The following is a 14,350-nucleotide window of genomic DNA, read 5'->3' on the forward strand; positions in this document are numbered from 1 at the left end:
GAGAGAGAGAAACAGACTCCTTGCTGAGCAGGATGCCCAGTGTGAGACTCAATCCCAGGACCCTGGGATCATGGCCTGAACCGAAGTCAGACACTTAACTGAGCCACCTAGGCGCCCCTGGGAGACCACCTTCAAAGGGTAAAGGATAATTCATACCTGGTAGCCAAGAGCAATCATTCAGACCATGACATCATAGGAATTTCCTGGAATCTACAGGAAAAATTATATATACATATACTGATCATATATATATATATATATATATATATATATATATATATATAGATAGATTTTAGACGAATAGTTTCTTCAGTTTTTTTTTTTAACTTTCAGTATGAAATTAGGTGATAAGTTAGATATACAGTGATATATTTCCCTTATTCATGAGAGACACAGAGTGAGAGAGGCAGAGACACAGGCAGAGGGAGAAGCAGGCTCCATGCAGGGAGCCTGATGTGGGATTTGATCCTGGGACTCCGGGATCATGCCCTGAGCTGAAGGCAGACACTCAACCACTGAGCCACGTAGGCACCCCAATATATTTTCCTTAAATTATGACCGTTTTTGTTCACCAATGTTGAATAATATTGTGTAAATTTTTAAATCCTATAATTTGCCACTTTCTCCCCGTTAATCAGTTGGAGTAGAGCAAGGACTATTAATTTTTATTGGTTATGTGATGTTCTTAGGATTATTAGGATGAGCATCATATTATAAGCTAAATATACTACCCTGAAAACTCAAAGCAAGCTTTCCAGCCACTTTCTACCTCTTGCAAAAGTGCCCCTGGTACCTTTCCTTTTTCTCGACTTCTTTAGGAGATCCTCTTTTATGCCATATTTTGTTGGCCATGAGTTGACTTATTTGTAAGTTTAACTAAAAGTCTGCCATCCTAGCTCTCTTCCATTGTCCTCTTCATTTAAAGAGATCTACTTGGAATCTTCTCACAATGGTACTTTGTCTCCTGCAGGAAGAAGGAGAGACGACCATCTTGCAGCTAGAAAAGGATTTGCGCACTCAGGTAGAACTGATGCGAAAACAGAAAAAGGAGAGAAGACAAGAACTGAAACTACTTCAAGAACAAGATCAAGAGCTGTGTGAAATTCTTTGCATGCCCCACTATGACATCGACAGCAACTCAGTTCCCAGCTTAGAAGAACTGAACCAGTTCAGACAACACGTGGCCACATTAAGGGAAACCAAGGTAAGTGTTTGCATTCATACTTCGGTTTTAACTTTCCTGTAGGTACTTGTAATCATTTTTTTTTTTATAGGCATCTAGACGTGAGGAGTTTGTCAACATAAAGAGGCAGATCATACTGTGTATGGAAGAATTAGATCACACCCCAGACACAAGCTTTGAAAGAGATGTGGTGTGTGAAGATGAAGATGCCTTTTGTTTATCTCTTGAGAATATTGCAACACTACAGAAGTTGCTTCGGCAGGTAATGACTACTCACATTGTGGTCTGGGATCTCCAGTGTCCAGTGATTTGAAAAAAACTTGACAGTTTTTTCCTTCAGTCTTAAATAAGCACTATAAGTTAAAAGAATGAAGGAGGATAAAGATATTAAATGAGGGGCTGCCTGGGTGGCTCAGCAGTTGCGCATCTGCCTTCAGCTCTGGGGGTGATCCTGTAGTCCCAGGACGAGTCCCACATTGGGCTCCCTGCATGGAGCCTGCTTCTCCCTCTGCCTCTGCCTCTCTCTCTCTCTCTCTGTCTCATGAATAAATGAATAAAATCCTTAAAAAAAAAAAAAAAGATAGTAAATGATGCAACCTTTTTTTTTTTTTTTTAACATTTATTTCTGGCTCTAAGAATATGAAATTGAAATTTCGGATGAAATAATATTAGTCATATGAATGAGCTTAGTGTTCATTTTTTTTTTTGTTTTTTAATGTTATTTATTCATGAGAGACAGAGGCAGAGACACAGGCAGAGGGAGAAACAGGCTCCATGCAGGGAGCCTGACTGGGACTCAATCCCGGGTCTCCAGGATCACGCCCCAGGCTGACGGTGGCATTAAGCCACTGGGGCTGCCCAGTGTTGAATTTTTTTAATTAAAAATCTAAATCCTAATTCTTGGGGTTTGAGATCCTACCATAATGATAGCTATACAGTTTGTGTTCCAAGTCATGAAAACACACCTCTTCACAGTCTAGTAAAAGTGCTTTTCTGTGTGGGTCCAGACATTTCTTTGCAGGAAGCTACAGGGCTGGCTTTTGTGTTGCTATCTTTGCCATAATCATTGGCTCTCCTTGCTATAGCTGGAAATGAGAAAATCACAAAATGAAGCAGTGTGTGAGGGTCTGCGAGCTCAGATCCGAGAGCTCTGGGACAGGTTGCAAATACCTGCAGAAGAGAGAGAAGCTGTGGCCACGGTTATGACTGGATCAAAGGCCAAGGTCAAGAAAGCGGTAAGAAATCCAATGGGCAGAGGGTCAGCAGTCGCAACTAGTGTCACGTGTATTGTCTTTACCAGCGTCTGCCTCAAGTGAGCCTGTTTTTAAGGCAAGCATTAGACCAGGGTGGCCGTAGCCAGCTTATCTTCTCTCCTTTGTGTACATTTCTTAGGTTTCTGGCTCCCATGGTATCAGTGTTATAAAAAGTGTCTGTTGGGGCACCTGAGTGGCTCAGTGGGTTGAGCACCTGACTCATGATTTCTCTTCAGGTCATGATCTCAGGGTCATGAGATCGAGCCCCAGGCCCAGCACGGAGCCTGCCTGAGGTTCTCTCCCTTACCCTCTGCCATTTCCCTGCTCTCATGCTTGCTCTCCCCACCCTCCACCTCCAAAAAACTGTTGATTTAACTCTAGCTTTGTGTTACAATTTTATTTGGGGTGTGGGGCATGGACTTTTGAACTTTTGCCTTCCTATGTGAAAGCAAATGTATGGCAAGCACCTTTACTAAGTCTCTATGTTACAGCTGCAATTGGAAGTGGATAGGTTGGAAGAACTGAAGATGCAAAACATGAAGAAAGTGATTGAGGCAATTCGAGTGGAGCTGGCTCAGTACTGGGACCAGTGTTTCTACAGCCAGGAGCAGAGACAAGCTTTTGCCCCTTACTATGATGGTTTGTACAAACACAGTGATTTTTTTTTTTTTTAAGATTTTATTTATTTACTCATGAGAGACACAGAGAGAGAGGCAGAGAGAGAAGCAGGCTCCATGCAGGGAGCCCAACGGTGGGACTCGATCCCGAGTCTCTAGGATCAGGCCGTGGGCTGAAGGTGGTGCTAAACTGCTCAGCCACCCGGGCTGCCCAAAACACAGTGCTCTTGTTGTGGCCTCCTCACTTGTCTTTATGAAGGCAGCCATTCACCAGCACGTATTTTCCTTACTGAACAGATAGAGCACCTTTTCAAGCCTTTTAGCATAAACTGCCATTCCTGTATAATTAACATTTGCAGATGCTTCTAGCAAAGGGTCTCTTGATTTCTGATATAGTAAATCACCACAGTCTGTAGTTGTGAGGCTCGTCTATCAGGTGCTTACTCTATGCCAGGCTCAGTGAATCCTCATGGCAAGAGGTGAGGACATGAAAGTACATAAATGTTCAGCAACTTAACCCAGAGGGATGTAGCAAGTAAATAGCAAAGCCCACATCTGAGCCCATGGAGTTCATTCCCAGGAGCTAAACGGAATTCTGGTCTGGCCTGAACTGAGTATAAAGATGAGATTGTCTACTAAATTTTTAGACATTTTCTGTGAGCAGGATGGAAAGAAAGAATATGAAGGAGACCTAGAACAAGGTCAGAGATGCCCTAAAGCTTTGAGAGTCTTAGCCCATACCTTAGCCCTTAGTGCCCCTTCCCCAGGTTGATCATGTGATAGGGCTGGCTTTATCATCTGCAGTCTATACTTACTGCATGTGTCACTTTTACTATAAGGAAGAAGGAAGTTGAAATGAGGGACTAGTAAATTGGGCTACTAAACGCTAGAATTTTTGTAAACTACTGGGTCTGTATCTCGCAGAGGACTACACGGAAAATCTGCTCCAGCTCCATGATGCTGAGATTGTGCGGTTAAAAAACTACTATGAGGTCCACAAAGAACTCTTTGAAGGTGTCCAGAAGTGGGAAGAAAGCTGGAGGCTTTTCTTGGAGTTTGAGGTACCACCCCAGCTTCTGTTTCCATGGAGTCCATAATCAGTTGTTAAGGCCTAGCCTGCACGGAGCCAGGGTGCATTCTCCTTTGCTCTCTGCCAGGGTTCTCACACCCTGTCTTTATCACGAAGTCTCTGAATTACCACTAACTCCTCTGTATTTGTGAAGCTTGTACGTGGGACACAGAATACCATCAGTGCCTTCAGGAAAGTAGCATTCCTTGCATGTAGGAAGTCCAGGGCAGGTATGGCTGTTTCACAGCCAGGGGTGCCCCAGGCTTCTCCAGCCCATGCATGGCTCCCCACCCACTGAGAGGTGAACATTATCCTCAGGTCCACGGTGACTTTAGAACTCTTACTGTTGCACTTTGAGTATTGACCCTCCAGCCCCTCTGAGGGCTCTTCCAGCACCTCTGCCTGCACACCAGCTGCTGCTGAGGCTGGGGGAGCTGCTACCACAGATAAATTCAGGTTCTCCGTACCAAGGAAGGAGATAGTGAATGTTGGGGCAGGTAGTTCGTAATATGCTTACATTCCAACTTCGTGGTCTTCTTAGAAAGTTGCCTTTCTAAGTGTTAGGGCACATTTCTATAGTCTGAATTCCATTTTTTCTGACAGACTTGGTACTCATAGCTTCCCTCTGAACTTTTCAGAGCTAGGGGCTGGGTCTTGGATAAGCCAGACGAGACTTGTAGGGGAGAAGAAACTCACTCTGAGCTTGAAGAGGCCGTTAGAGAATCAGTCAATCCCTTCAAAGTCACAGGCTAGAAACTAGGATTCAAATGGAGAGAGCTGTATGAGGTCTTACAGCTGCTTGAGAACAGATGTTCTAGCCCTCAGCTACTCCTTAACTTGTGGTTGAAAGCAAGAAGGAAGGGTCTCATTGACATGCCAGTATTTAGGGAAAAATCAGAAACAAATTGCCATCCCCTTCAGTTAGTGTTTATAGGCATTCACCAATCAAGCGGTCTTGATGGGAAACAATTTCTTCATAGGCTTTGCCTCCAAATTGTCAAGATTGTTTCTGGTTTTCTGATGATCTGCTCTGCTTTTTGAGTGTGTAAACCTAATTTATATATACAAATTACAGGCTTAAATACCGTTGTGATACACTGTATACACGATACAGTAACAAGAAGTGGAAAAGAAGCCTAACACTTTACATTTTTACTTGCCCATTTTGTGAGTGTTGATTTCATAAAAACCAGATTATCAGCCTCTTAACTGGGCACATTTAAGCTGCATTGTCAATATGCTAGGAGTGAGTGGGCAAGTAGGGGTGCCACCCTAAGCCCTCCTGAGTGTAGACCTCTCCCTTGTCCCTCCACATGTCTCATTCCCTATAACTGACAGTCATCTTTGACATTAGAACCAAGGGAGGGAACCAATGACATTGTGCATTACACGTTAAAGCGTATATTATTTATTTTTTTTAAGGATTTTACTTATTTATTTGAGAGAGAAGGAGAGAGCATAAGCCAGGGGGAGAGGGAGAGGGAGAAGCAGCAGCCGCCACAGACTCCCTGCTAGCAGGGAGCCTGACGAGGGTCTCGATTCAGGAACCCTGTGATCATGACCTGAGCTAAAAGCAGACGGTTAACTGATTGAACCACCCAGGCACTTCCTATCATACTTTTAGATTAAAAAGGAAACAGTACTTTTCCTACATGCCATTGGATGATCTTGCATATGCCTATAGTACTCACACCCCACTCTCTTCTCTTAGAACACCACAGTTTCTCATCGCTGACAATGGATGGGAACGTAAAACTGAGAGTCTCCTTAATATGTGTTAGTTTGACAACAGGGAATCTTAGCAGAAGTAACTAGTCTGACTCTCTCAGGGCTTACTCTAATTAAAAGGTATTTTTCACAGAGAAAGGCTTCAGATCCAAGTCGATTTACAAACCGTGGAGGAAATCTTCTAAAAGAAGAAAAGCAACGAGCCAAGCTTCAAAAAACACTTCCTAAGGTAATAACTGCCGCTGAGAGTTTTTGGTGCTTGGCTACAAAATACCTTTTTGTATATCCTTTGCTTTGAATTGTCTTGCCCCAGAACTGTCTTCTCTTCCAGTGCTTAGGCGAGGGTGGTAAGTATATACCGAGCCTTCCTGGTGTAAGCCTTGAATATCACGGTTTATTGGCTTTTTATGGCTGCCATAGCAAAGTGCCACAGCCTGGATTGCTTAAACAACAGAAATTTATTTTTTCACAATCCTGGAGGCTAGAAGTCTGAGATCAACTATCAATATGGTTGGTTTCTTCTGAGGCCTCTTCGACTTGTGGATGATTTGCCTTCTCCCTGTATCTTCATATGGCTTTTTTTTTTTTTTTAATTTATTCATGAGAAACACAAAGAGGCAGAGACATAGGCAGAGGGAGAAGCAGGGAACCTGATGTGAGACTCAATCCCAGGACCCTGGGCCTAGGCCCTGAGCCAAAGGCAGATGCTTAACTGCTGAGCCACCCAGGCATCCCAACATGACCTTTCTTCTCTATGTATCTATGTCCATATTTTCTCTTAAGGTCACCAGTCATGTTGGATTAGGACCCACCCAAATGATCTTATTTTTTTTCCCCAAATGACTTCATTTTAACTTCATTACATGTATGTCCAAAAAAGCCACATTCTGAGGTACTGGGGGTGGTAGGGGCTTAAACATGAATTTGAGGAGGGTACAATTCAGCCCATAACATAGGCAAGCTTTTGAAAAAGTGCTGTGAGCTTCATTATGTTTTTTTGTTGTTGTTGTTGTTGTTGTTGTTTTAAGATTTTATCAGAGAGAGAGAGTGCACGGGGGGATGGGGGAAGGGAGAGGGACAAGCAGACTCCTCACTGAGCAGGGAGCCTGACACAGGGCCCAATCCCAAGACCCAGAGATCATGACCCAAGCCGAAGGCAGGTACCAGCTAACTGAGGCACCCAGGCACCCCTCCTGTTGTCTATTTTAATAATAATTGTTAGCATTTATTGAATTAAGTACCAGATACTATTGCAGAATATTTTCCATTTATTTATTCATTTAGTTGTCACAGCATCCTTATGGAATTGGTATCATTTCCATTTTTGTAGATGAGGAAATGGAGGCCCTGAGAACTTAAGTAACTTGCTCACCTTTTCATAGTCAATAAGCAGTAGATCAGGTCGGAACCTGGATAGTGGTGCTCTTAACATACACTGCCTATTTCATGCTGCTCATCTTCCCCAGTGCTGCCTCCAGCTTTAGGTGCCAAAACCCGAGTTAGACTATGGGTTCTTGCCCTTTCCCACCTTCATGTGTTATGAATAAACTATCCCTAGGCTTTGCCTCCTGGTCACTCTGACCTCTACTCATGTGGGTCTAGCAACCTGAAGTTCGTTTGGCTCATGGTGCTCTGGGGCGGCGTCTTCCTTTGGGAGAATCATTTCATTCAGGCTTTATATTTATATCAAAGAGTTGAAATAATTAGCATGTCCTTGTCTGTGGTCTCAGTTGGAAGAGGAGTTGAAGGCACGGATTGAAACATGGGAACAGGAGCATTCGAAGGCATTTGTGGTGAATGGACAGAAATTCATGGAGTATGTGATGGAACAATGGGAGATGCATCGACTGGAGAAGGAACGAGCCAAGCAAGAAAGAGTGAGCGAGCACAGTGTGGGACGAGGGGACAGTGGGATGTGAACAGCCCAGGGTCTCTGTCATGGGTGTGGGGTGGCTGAAGACGTAGCCCCGGGTATAGGGACTTGGCACTAGATTTCTGGCCCTGTTTTGTCCCATCTCACACTTGTTCCCTTCCTGAGATTTATCACTATTGCCTCTGACTTTGACACACAGCAACTCAAGAACAAGAAGCAGACAGAGACAGAGATGCTCTATGGCAGTATTCCCCGAACCCCCAACAAGCGGCAAGGCCTGACACCTAACAGGCCTGGCAAAGTGCGTAAGGTAAACGTGAGGCTATGAACCGCTGTTTATGGGGGGTGTTGCTGAGGCTAGGACTCTTGGCCACATTTTGGCTTCTGCCCAACAGATGAGAAAGGGTTTCTTAGACCTTCTGGGTTGGATTCACCTAAAAGTATGAATGGAAGACTATACCGTACCCCCAGTAGCATTCAAAGGTTCATCCTGGAATTCCAACAAGTGACCATGGTATTCTGTGAAAGACTTTCTTGTTTAGAAAATGGAATATTCAGCACTCCTTAATCTCTAGAGCAGGAGCTTGGGGAGGATTTTTTAAACTTTTCTTAGATAAATGGAATAAAGCATTACTTCCCTTCTCTTTCCTCAGCTTAAATATTTTATAACCTATAGCTTAAAAATCACCTCAGGGGTACCCAGCTGGCCCAGCTGGCTCGGTCAGTAGAACATGTGACTCTTGATCTCAGGGCTGAGAGTTCAAGCCCCACGTTAGAGGTAGAGTTTACTTTAAAAAAAAATTGCCTAAAATAAACTCCAAGAGGATCATTGAAAATATCTGGTGTTTTCCCTGGTTTTAAAAAGTTCTTTTTTAAGATTTTATTTATTCATTCATGAGAGAGACAGAGGGAGAGGGAGAAGCAGGGCCCTTGCAAGTAGCCCGATGGGGCACTCGATCTTGGGACTCTGGGATCATGCCCTGAGCTGAAGGCAGATGTTCAACTGCTGAGCCACCCAGGCGCCCCTAAAAAGGTTTTAAAATAATGTATTTTTACAAACTAGAGATCACATATAATTTGTCTTTTCCCTACCTGGTATTGGTTGTGATTTTTTTTTTTTTTCATAGCATTAAACTGTCTTCAAACACACACTCATTATTAGCTGTCCATTCTGTCCTTATCATTTATTAAACCAGCTCCCTATCATTATTACATCGTATTTTTTAGATTTTACTTAAGATTTATCTATCATAGAGAGTGTGTGCCCATGCTTTTGATCACAACCTGAGCTGAAATCAAGAGTCAGAGACACTCCACTGACCGAGCCATCTAGGTGTCCCTACCTAGAGTTTTTTTTTTTTTTAAATTTAGTTTTATTGAGTAAAATTGGCACATAAAGTGTATGCTTTAATAAGTTTTGACATATGTATACATTCTGAAACCATCATGAAACCATCACCACAGTCAAGACTGTGAACACAGCTATTGCACGCAGTTTCTTCTTGCCACTATGTGTTCCCTTACTCTCCCACAGTCCCTGGCAGCCACGGATTTGCTCTGTCACCACTAATTAGTTTGCATTTTCTAACATTTTATATAAATGCAGTTATACAGAATGTATTCTTTTTTTGGTTTAGCTTCTTTCATTTAGCATGGTTTTTGTGAAATTTACCTATGTTGTTGCATATTTAATAGGTCACTCCTTTTTATTGGGGAGCAGTATTCCCTTCCATGACTCAACCACAATTTGCTTGTGCCTATGCATGGACACTTGGCTTGTTTGTGGTGTTTGGGCTATATTTATATACAGGTCTTTGTATGGATGTCTGCTTTCATTTCTCTTGGGTAAATCCCTAAATATGATAGATACAGAAACAAAAAAGCTGTACCATTTTATAGTTCAATCCAGATAGAAATTGGCTTTGAACACTTACCATAGGTGTCCTCAAAGCTCTTAACCATGGAAACCTATCTTAGACTCTTCCCTAATATTCCTTTCTCTGTAGTGTGGTGTAGGGATGGGCTGCTGAGCATGTTATCACACCTCCGTAATCTCTGTTCTTCTTAGCTAAACACTACTACCATGTCCAATGCTACAGCCAACAGCAGCATCCGGCCTGCCTTTGGGGGGACAGTCTACCGTTCCCCTGTGTCTCGACTTCCACCTTCTGGCAGCAAGGTTAGTATGCTCTGTGTACAAGGACATCCCCAACACAGCTCCAGCCCATTTATCCAGGTGTCCCACCTGTTGGTTCCAATTTCTAAGATCCCTGGAGTCTGTTTTCATTGAGATGCTGAGAGTGAGCTAGCTTACCTGAGAGGAAAAAAAAAAAACAGAATGGTCATTCTGAACCCCATTAGTATCATGGGAATCACTGGGATGTGATTCTGTGGGCTTAGTTCAAAGCCTAGTCTTTAGCTGCTGCTGAGTGTTGGCCTAGTGTGTGGGTTCCAGTCCAGCGACACGACTGCTAGACAGAGTCGGGGTACTCTCACATAAGGAGAGGTGGGGAATATGTGCTAAATGTGTCTTTCAGGTATTTTACAGACTATGCTCAAAAGAAGAGTTCTGTGGGATGCCTGGGTGGCTTAGTGGTTGAGTCTCTGCCTTCAGTTCAAGGCGTGATCTCGGAGTCACATCGGGCTCCTTGCATGGAGCCTGCTTTTCTTTCCTGTTTCTGCCTCTCTCTGTGTCTCTCATGAATAAATTTTAAAAATCTAAAAAAATTTATTTATTTATTTATTTTTTTTTTTTTTAAAGATTTTATTTATTTATTCATGATAGTCACAGAGAGAGAGAGAGGCAGAGAGACACAGGCAGAGGGAGAAGCAGGCTCCATGCACTGGGACCCCGACGTGGGATTCGATCCCGGGTCTCCAGGATCGCGCCCTGGGCCAAAGGCAGGCGCCAAACCGCTGCGCCACCCAGGGATCCCGAAAAATCTAAAAAAATTAAAAAAAAAAAAAGAATTCTGCAAATCATTAAGAATTCTTTTTTTTTTTTTTTTTTAACCAAAAGTAGAAGATTTACAGACCCATGAATAATATAACGATAGTATCAGCCTTTGGCCATTTGCACATGTGCATGCACGTGTTTGTGGTCATTATAAGTATGATGGACAGATTTCTCTTTTCCCTCTAGCCAATCATCACTTCCACTTGTTTGGGGAAAAAAACACCCCAGGCTGGCAGGAACGGAGCCAACAAGGAGAACCTGGAGCTCAATGGCAGCATCCTGAGCGGTGGGTACCCCGCCTTGGCTCCCCTCCAGCGCAACTTCAGCATTAATTCTGTTGCCAGCACCTATTCTGAGTTTGCGGTAATTCACCTTTTCCTAATATCTACCAGTCTCTGGGGAGCACACAGTTGGGGCAGAGTGGGTATTTTCCCAAGGGCACCCAGGCTGTTAGGACAGTTCTTTGGAGGCTGAAAATCCCTTTCTTGTCTTGACCATGGCATGGGGTGGGGTGGCTTAAGGGAATACTTAAGAAGGAAGTTGGCAGCAGCAACTTGACATTTAACCTGGATCCTTCTGCCTAAGAAATACCATTCCCTGGCTGCAGGAGGTGACCCTCTGATCACTGGCCTGGTGCTCTCTTGGTGGAGTTCTTGGTAATTGTCGTAATTCTTTGTTCTTAGAAGGATCCATCCCTCTCTGACAGCTCCACTGTTGGGCTTCAGGTCTGTATGGCAACCCCTGCATGTCCCATGTCCATTATCTAAACTGATCTGTCACGTCTGCTGGCTTAATTCCCGTCTGGGCAAGGGGCTACACTAACCAATAATCTCAGCTGTACTCTCATAGAGCATTTTTTGTTTTTTGTTTTTTTGTTTTTTTTGTTTTTTTTTTTACAAAGGAAGCAGGAATTCCTAATGTGGGCCTTAAAAATACTTTGACTCAAGTTCCAACAGCCTAACCTGCTGACTAACAAGAGCACTTGTTCAGACTTGAATTGGATTCTCAGCCCTACATAAAGTCAGGCAAAGTTTTTTTTTTTTTTTTTTTTTTAATCACGTATTTCAAACTAGAAGACCTTCTCCCTCCCTAATTGTGATACCAGCGGCCTCCAATGTGCTGGAAAGGAGAGGCACCATCATGGGAGGGGAGCCCCAGCTGTGTGCTGCCTATCATGAGGTTCTTGGCCTGTGTGCTGATTATTTCCTGGAGTATATGCTTTACTAACCCCTTGGGGCTGAACTGATAACTTCCTGTCTCCTGTGAGCTCACTGATGCTCGTTTCCTTGCCTCTACCTATTTATACTACATTGAGCTGCTAAAGCATACGTGTGCAGCGCTGAAAGAGGTTTTTCCAGGCACTCCTCTTTCCTAGTAACCTGCTCTGTCTTTACTAACACTTAATTGCAGTGCCCCTTCCCTAACTCCCTCAGCCTCTTCCCGTTGAGAGGCAAGACTGCTCCTCACCCATGGGGGGGTCATGGCCTTGAAGCCATCCTGCCAACTCTCGTTGCTGCAGTGACGGAGACTAGGGCACTTGCCCAAGACTAGAACTTATTTTGAACGTTGAAACTAGCTTTATGTTACAGCACTTTTTTTTCCTTCAAATTACATGATTGGTATGCTTTTATTTAGAGAAGTGAATGTTGCTCTGGCTAGCTGACTGCTGGGCAGAGGGTCCCATGTTCTTTTGCTTGCTTGCTGAGCCAAACCCCAAGTGGATGATGATATGGGGCTTAACTGTACCTGCTTATCTTTATGGCAAGACCTAGGGAGGGGAGGTTCATCTGGTTTTGGTTGCAGGCAGCACGAAAGCCAGTAGCCTAACCTCTACTAACGTCTTTCTGTCTCTAATGGTCATGCATGCTTTATCTTCTTCTATTCCATGTACTCCAGCATGAGATCAAATCACCAGCAGGTTACAAGGCCCTCAGCCCCAGGGATTGGTAGATAAATGGTCTGGCCCCTTGCTTTATAAAGGGCTCAAAAGACCAAAGGTTGTTGCCTGCCTAGCTTGACAACTCAAGAGAGTTGTGAAATGTAAGGGATTTCTCTTCTGTGAAGTTGTAACAGAATGCACTGGCTAAGGAAAGGGGTCCTAGAGTCCATGTGCACAGACTTAAATCTATCACTAATAGAATGGTGCTCAAAGTCTCTCATCTTGTGTTTCTAACAAAACCTGTGCTGGAGAGGGACCTTGGTCTCAGACAAACAGCCCTCAGGGGACTTTGTGCTGACACTTAACCCATGCTTACAAGGGTGGGGCATGCAGGAGAGGGACAGTATTCCCACTGACATTATTTATTTTTCAACAGCGAGAACTTTCAAAGGCTTCCAAATCTGATGCTACTTCTCGAATCCTCAATTCGACCAACATCCAGTCCTGAGAAGTCCTGATCAGTCACCCAGCTTGGCTTCCTGTGCCTAGACTAGATCTAATTATACAGAGGTGGCTTGATTTTTCTTGAGTTTAGGTGTGCTTAAAAATCTAGACAGGTTCCACTACCATGGGCCTAACTTTGAAAAGTGAATGAGAGTGTTAGAGATGAAAGTTCATCATAGGCTTCACGGGTCTTCAAAAACTTGATTTTGTTTTGACCCAAGAAATAACATTAAAACCTAGTTTATAGCTGTAAGTGCAAATTTTAGCAGATGGAACCTAATTCTCTCTCTACCCCATAATTCTACTTGCTGAAGCACGATCAAGGGCTTTTGTTGCATTTTCACCACTGTGTAGGAAAATGATTTTGCCCATCCTCAGGGTATGGGACGTGAAGTAACGTTGGCTTGTTGTACACTTATAATTGGTAATTAACATCTTTTTTGCTTAGGGATGTTCATTTAATGTGATAGCTATGATAGCTTTGCTCTCTCACCTGAGCTCTGTCTCCACCACACAGGATAGCCTTCCTCCTGATGAGGATGTGTAGGTGTCAGAAGTTGAGATGGCCTGACCTACTGCCAAAGAGGTGACAGGGAGGCTAGAAGCTCCTTTGTTAAATTGTGTACAGTTCTGTTATAGAGTGCAATGCCCTTTGTGGGGATGTGTGTACAAACACACATGCTTGTCTGAACTGTTCCTTGAGTGTTCCCCCCCATCCCTGTGCCCACTGTGCTGGACTGCATCTACCCCCTGCAGGTGGCAGCCAAGTTGGGAGGCTGTTGGGTTGGGCCATTTCTGTCCTGGAGACCTGAACTTTGCACATATCAGTACTGGGGAGTTGCTCCTGCTACAGCATCCACATCTTCACTTTCCTTATCGATCACTACTCTCCCCAAAGCACTATTTATTCTTACTCTGTCTGTCTGTGCCAGTACTACTGTCAGCACAGCCAGTGGTTCTCAAGAGCTTACCAGCATGGGTTTGGTCAGAATCAGCCATGCTGTTTATACATGTCCTGTTTTTAAAAATATAAATATATTCTTAAAAATAATTAAAGTGTATACTTACCTTTCAAAAGAATTCATTGTGGTATGATGAGTTTTCCCCCCCAATCACTTTTTGGTTGGTTTGGTCTGTGGAAAATAGAAAAGACTAAAAGAACATAGAAGAAATTTTTAGGAGTATGATTTTTATATTCTTCCATGCATTTATTTCTAAATTGAAAATATTTATTTTGAGAAAAGTATGAGAGAAATAAAAAGTCCAACTCCTGATATATAAAGGCGCT

The 14,350-nt window shown here is 43.4% G+C and overlaps 1 protein-coding gene across 8 annotated transcripts in view; it reads left to right on the forward strand.

The window, feature by feature from the left end:
* The window catches only part of PRC1 (protein regulator of cytokinesis 1), a 26,782-nt gene extending 12,640 nt beyond the window's left edge, over positions 1–14,142 (forward strand). For 4 of the 8 annotated variants that reach the window (XM_038532865.1, XM_038532871.1, XM_038532868.1 and 1 more), the window contains exons 4-15: positions 971–1,204; positions 1,275–1,445; positions 2,269–2,418; positions 2,928–3,075; positions 3,978–4,114; positions 5,984–6,079; positions 7,581–7,727; positions 7,923–8,033; positions 9,792–9,902; positions 10,866–11,042; positions 11,363–11,404; positions 12,995–14,142. In XM_038532865.1, coding sequence (XP_038388793.1) covers positions 971–1,204; positions 1,275–1,445; positions 2,269–2,418; positions 2,928–3,075; positions 3,978–4,114; positions 5,984–6,079; positions 7,581–7,727; positions 7,923–8,033; positions 9,792–9,902; positions 10,866–11,042; positions 11,363–11,404; positions 12,995–13,066 — 1,596 coding nt within the window. In that variant the 3' untranslated portion in view covers positions 13,067–14,142. The remainder of the gene's footprint in view (positions 1–970; positions 1,205–1,274; positions 1,446–2,268; positions 2,419–2,927; positions 3,076–3,977; positions 4,115–5,983; positions 6,080–7,580; positions 7,728–7,922; positions 8,034–9,791; positions 9,903–10,865; positions 11,043–11,362; positions 11,405–12,994) is intronic. The other 4 variants (XM_038532866.1, XM_038532867.1, XM_038532869.1 and 1 more) reach the window with 4 other exon arrangements.
* Positions 14,143–14,350: the final 208 nt, after the last annotated feature.

The sequence above is a fragment of the Canis lupus genome, chromosome 3 (assembly GCF_011100685.1).
Source record: "Canis lupus familiaris isolate Mischka breed German Shepherd chromosome 3, alternate assembly UU_Cfam_GSD_1.0, whole genome shotgun sequence".
Taxonomy (NCBI): domain Eukaryota; kingdom Metazoa; phylum Chordata; class Mammalia; order Carnivora; family Canidae; genus Canis; species Canis lupus.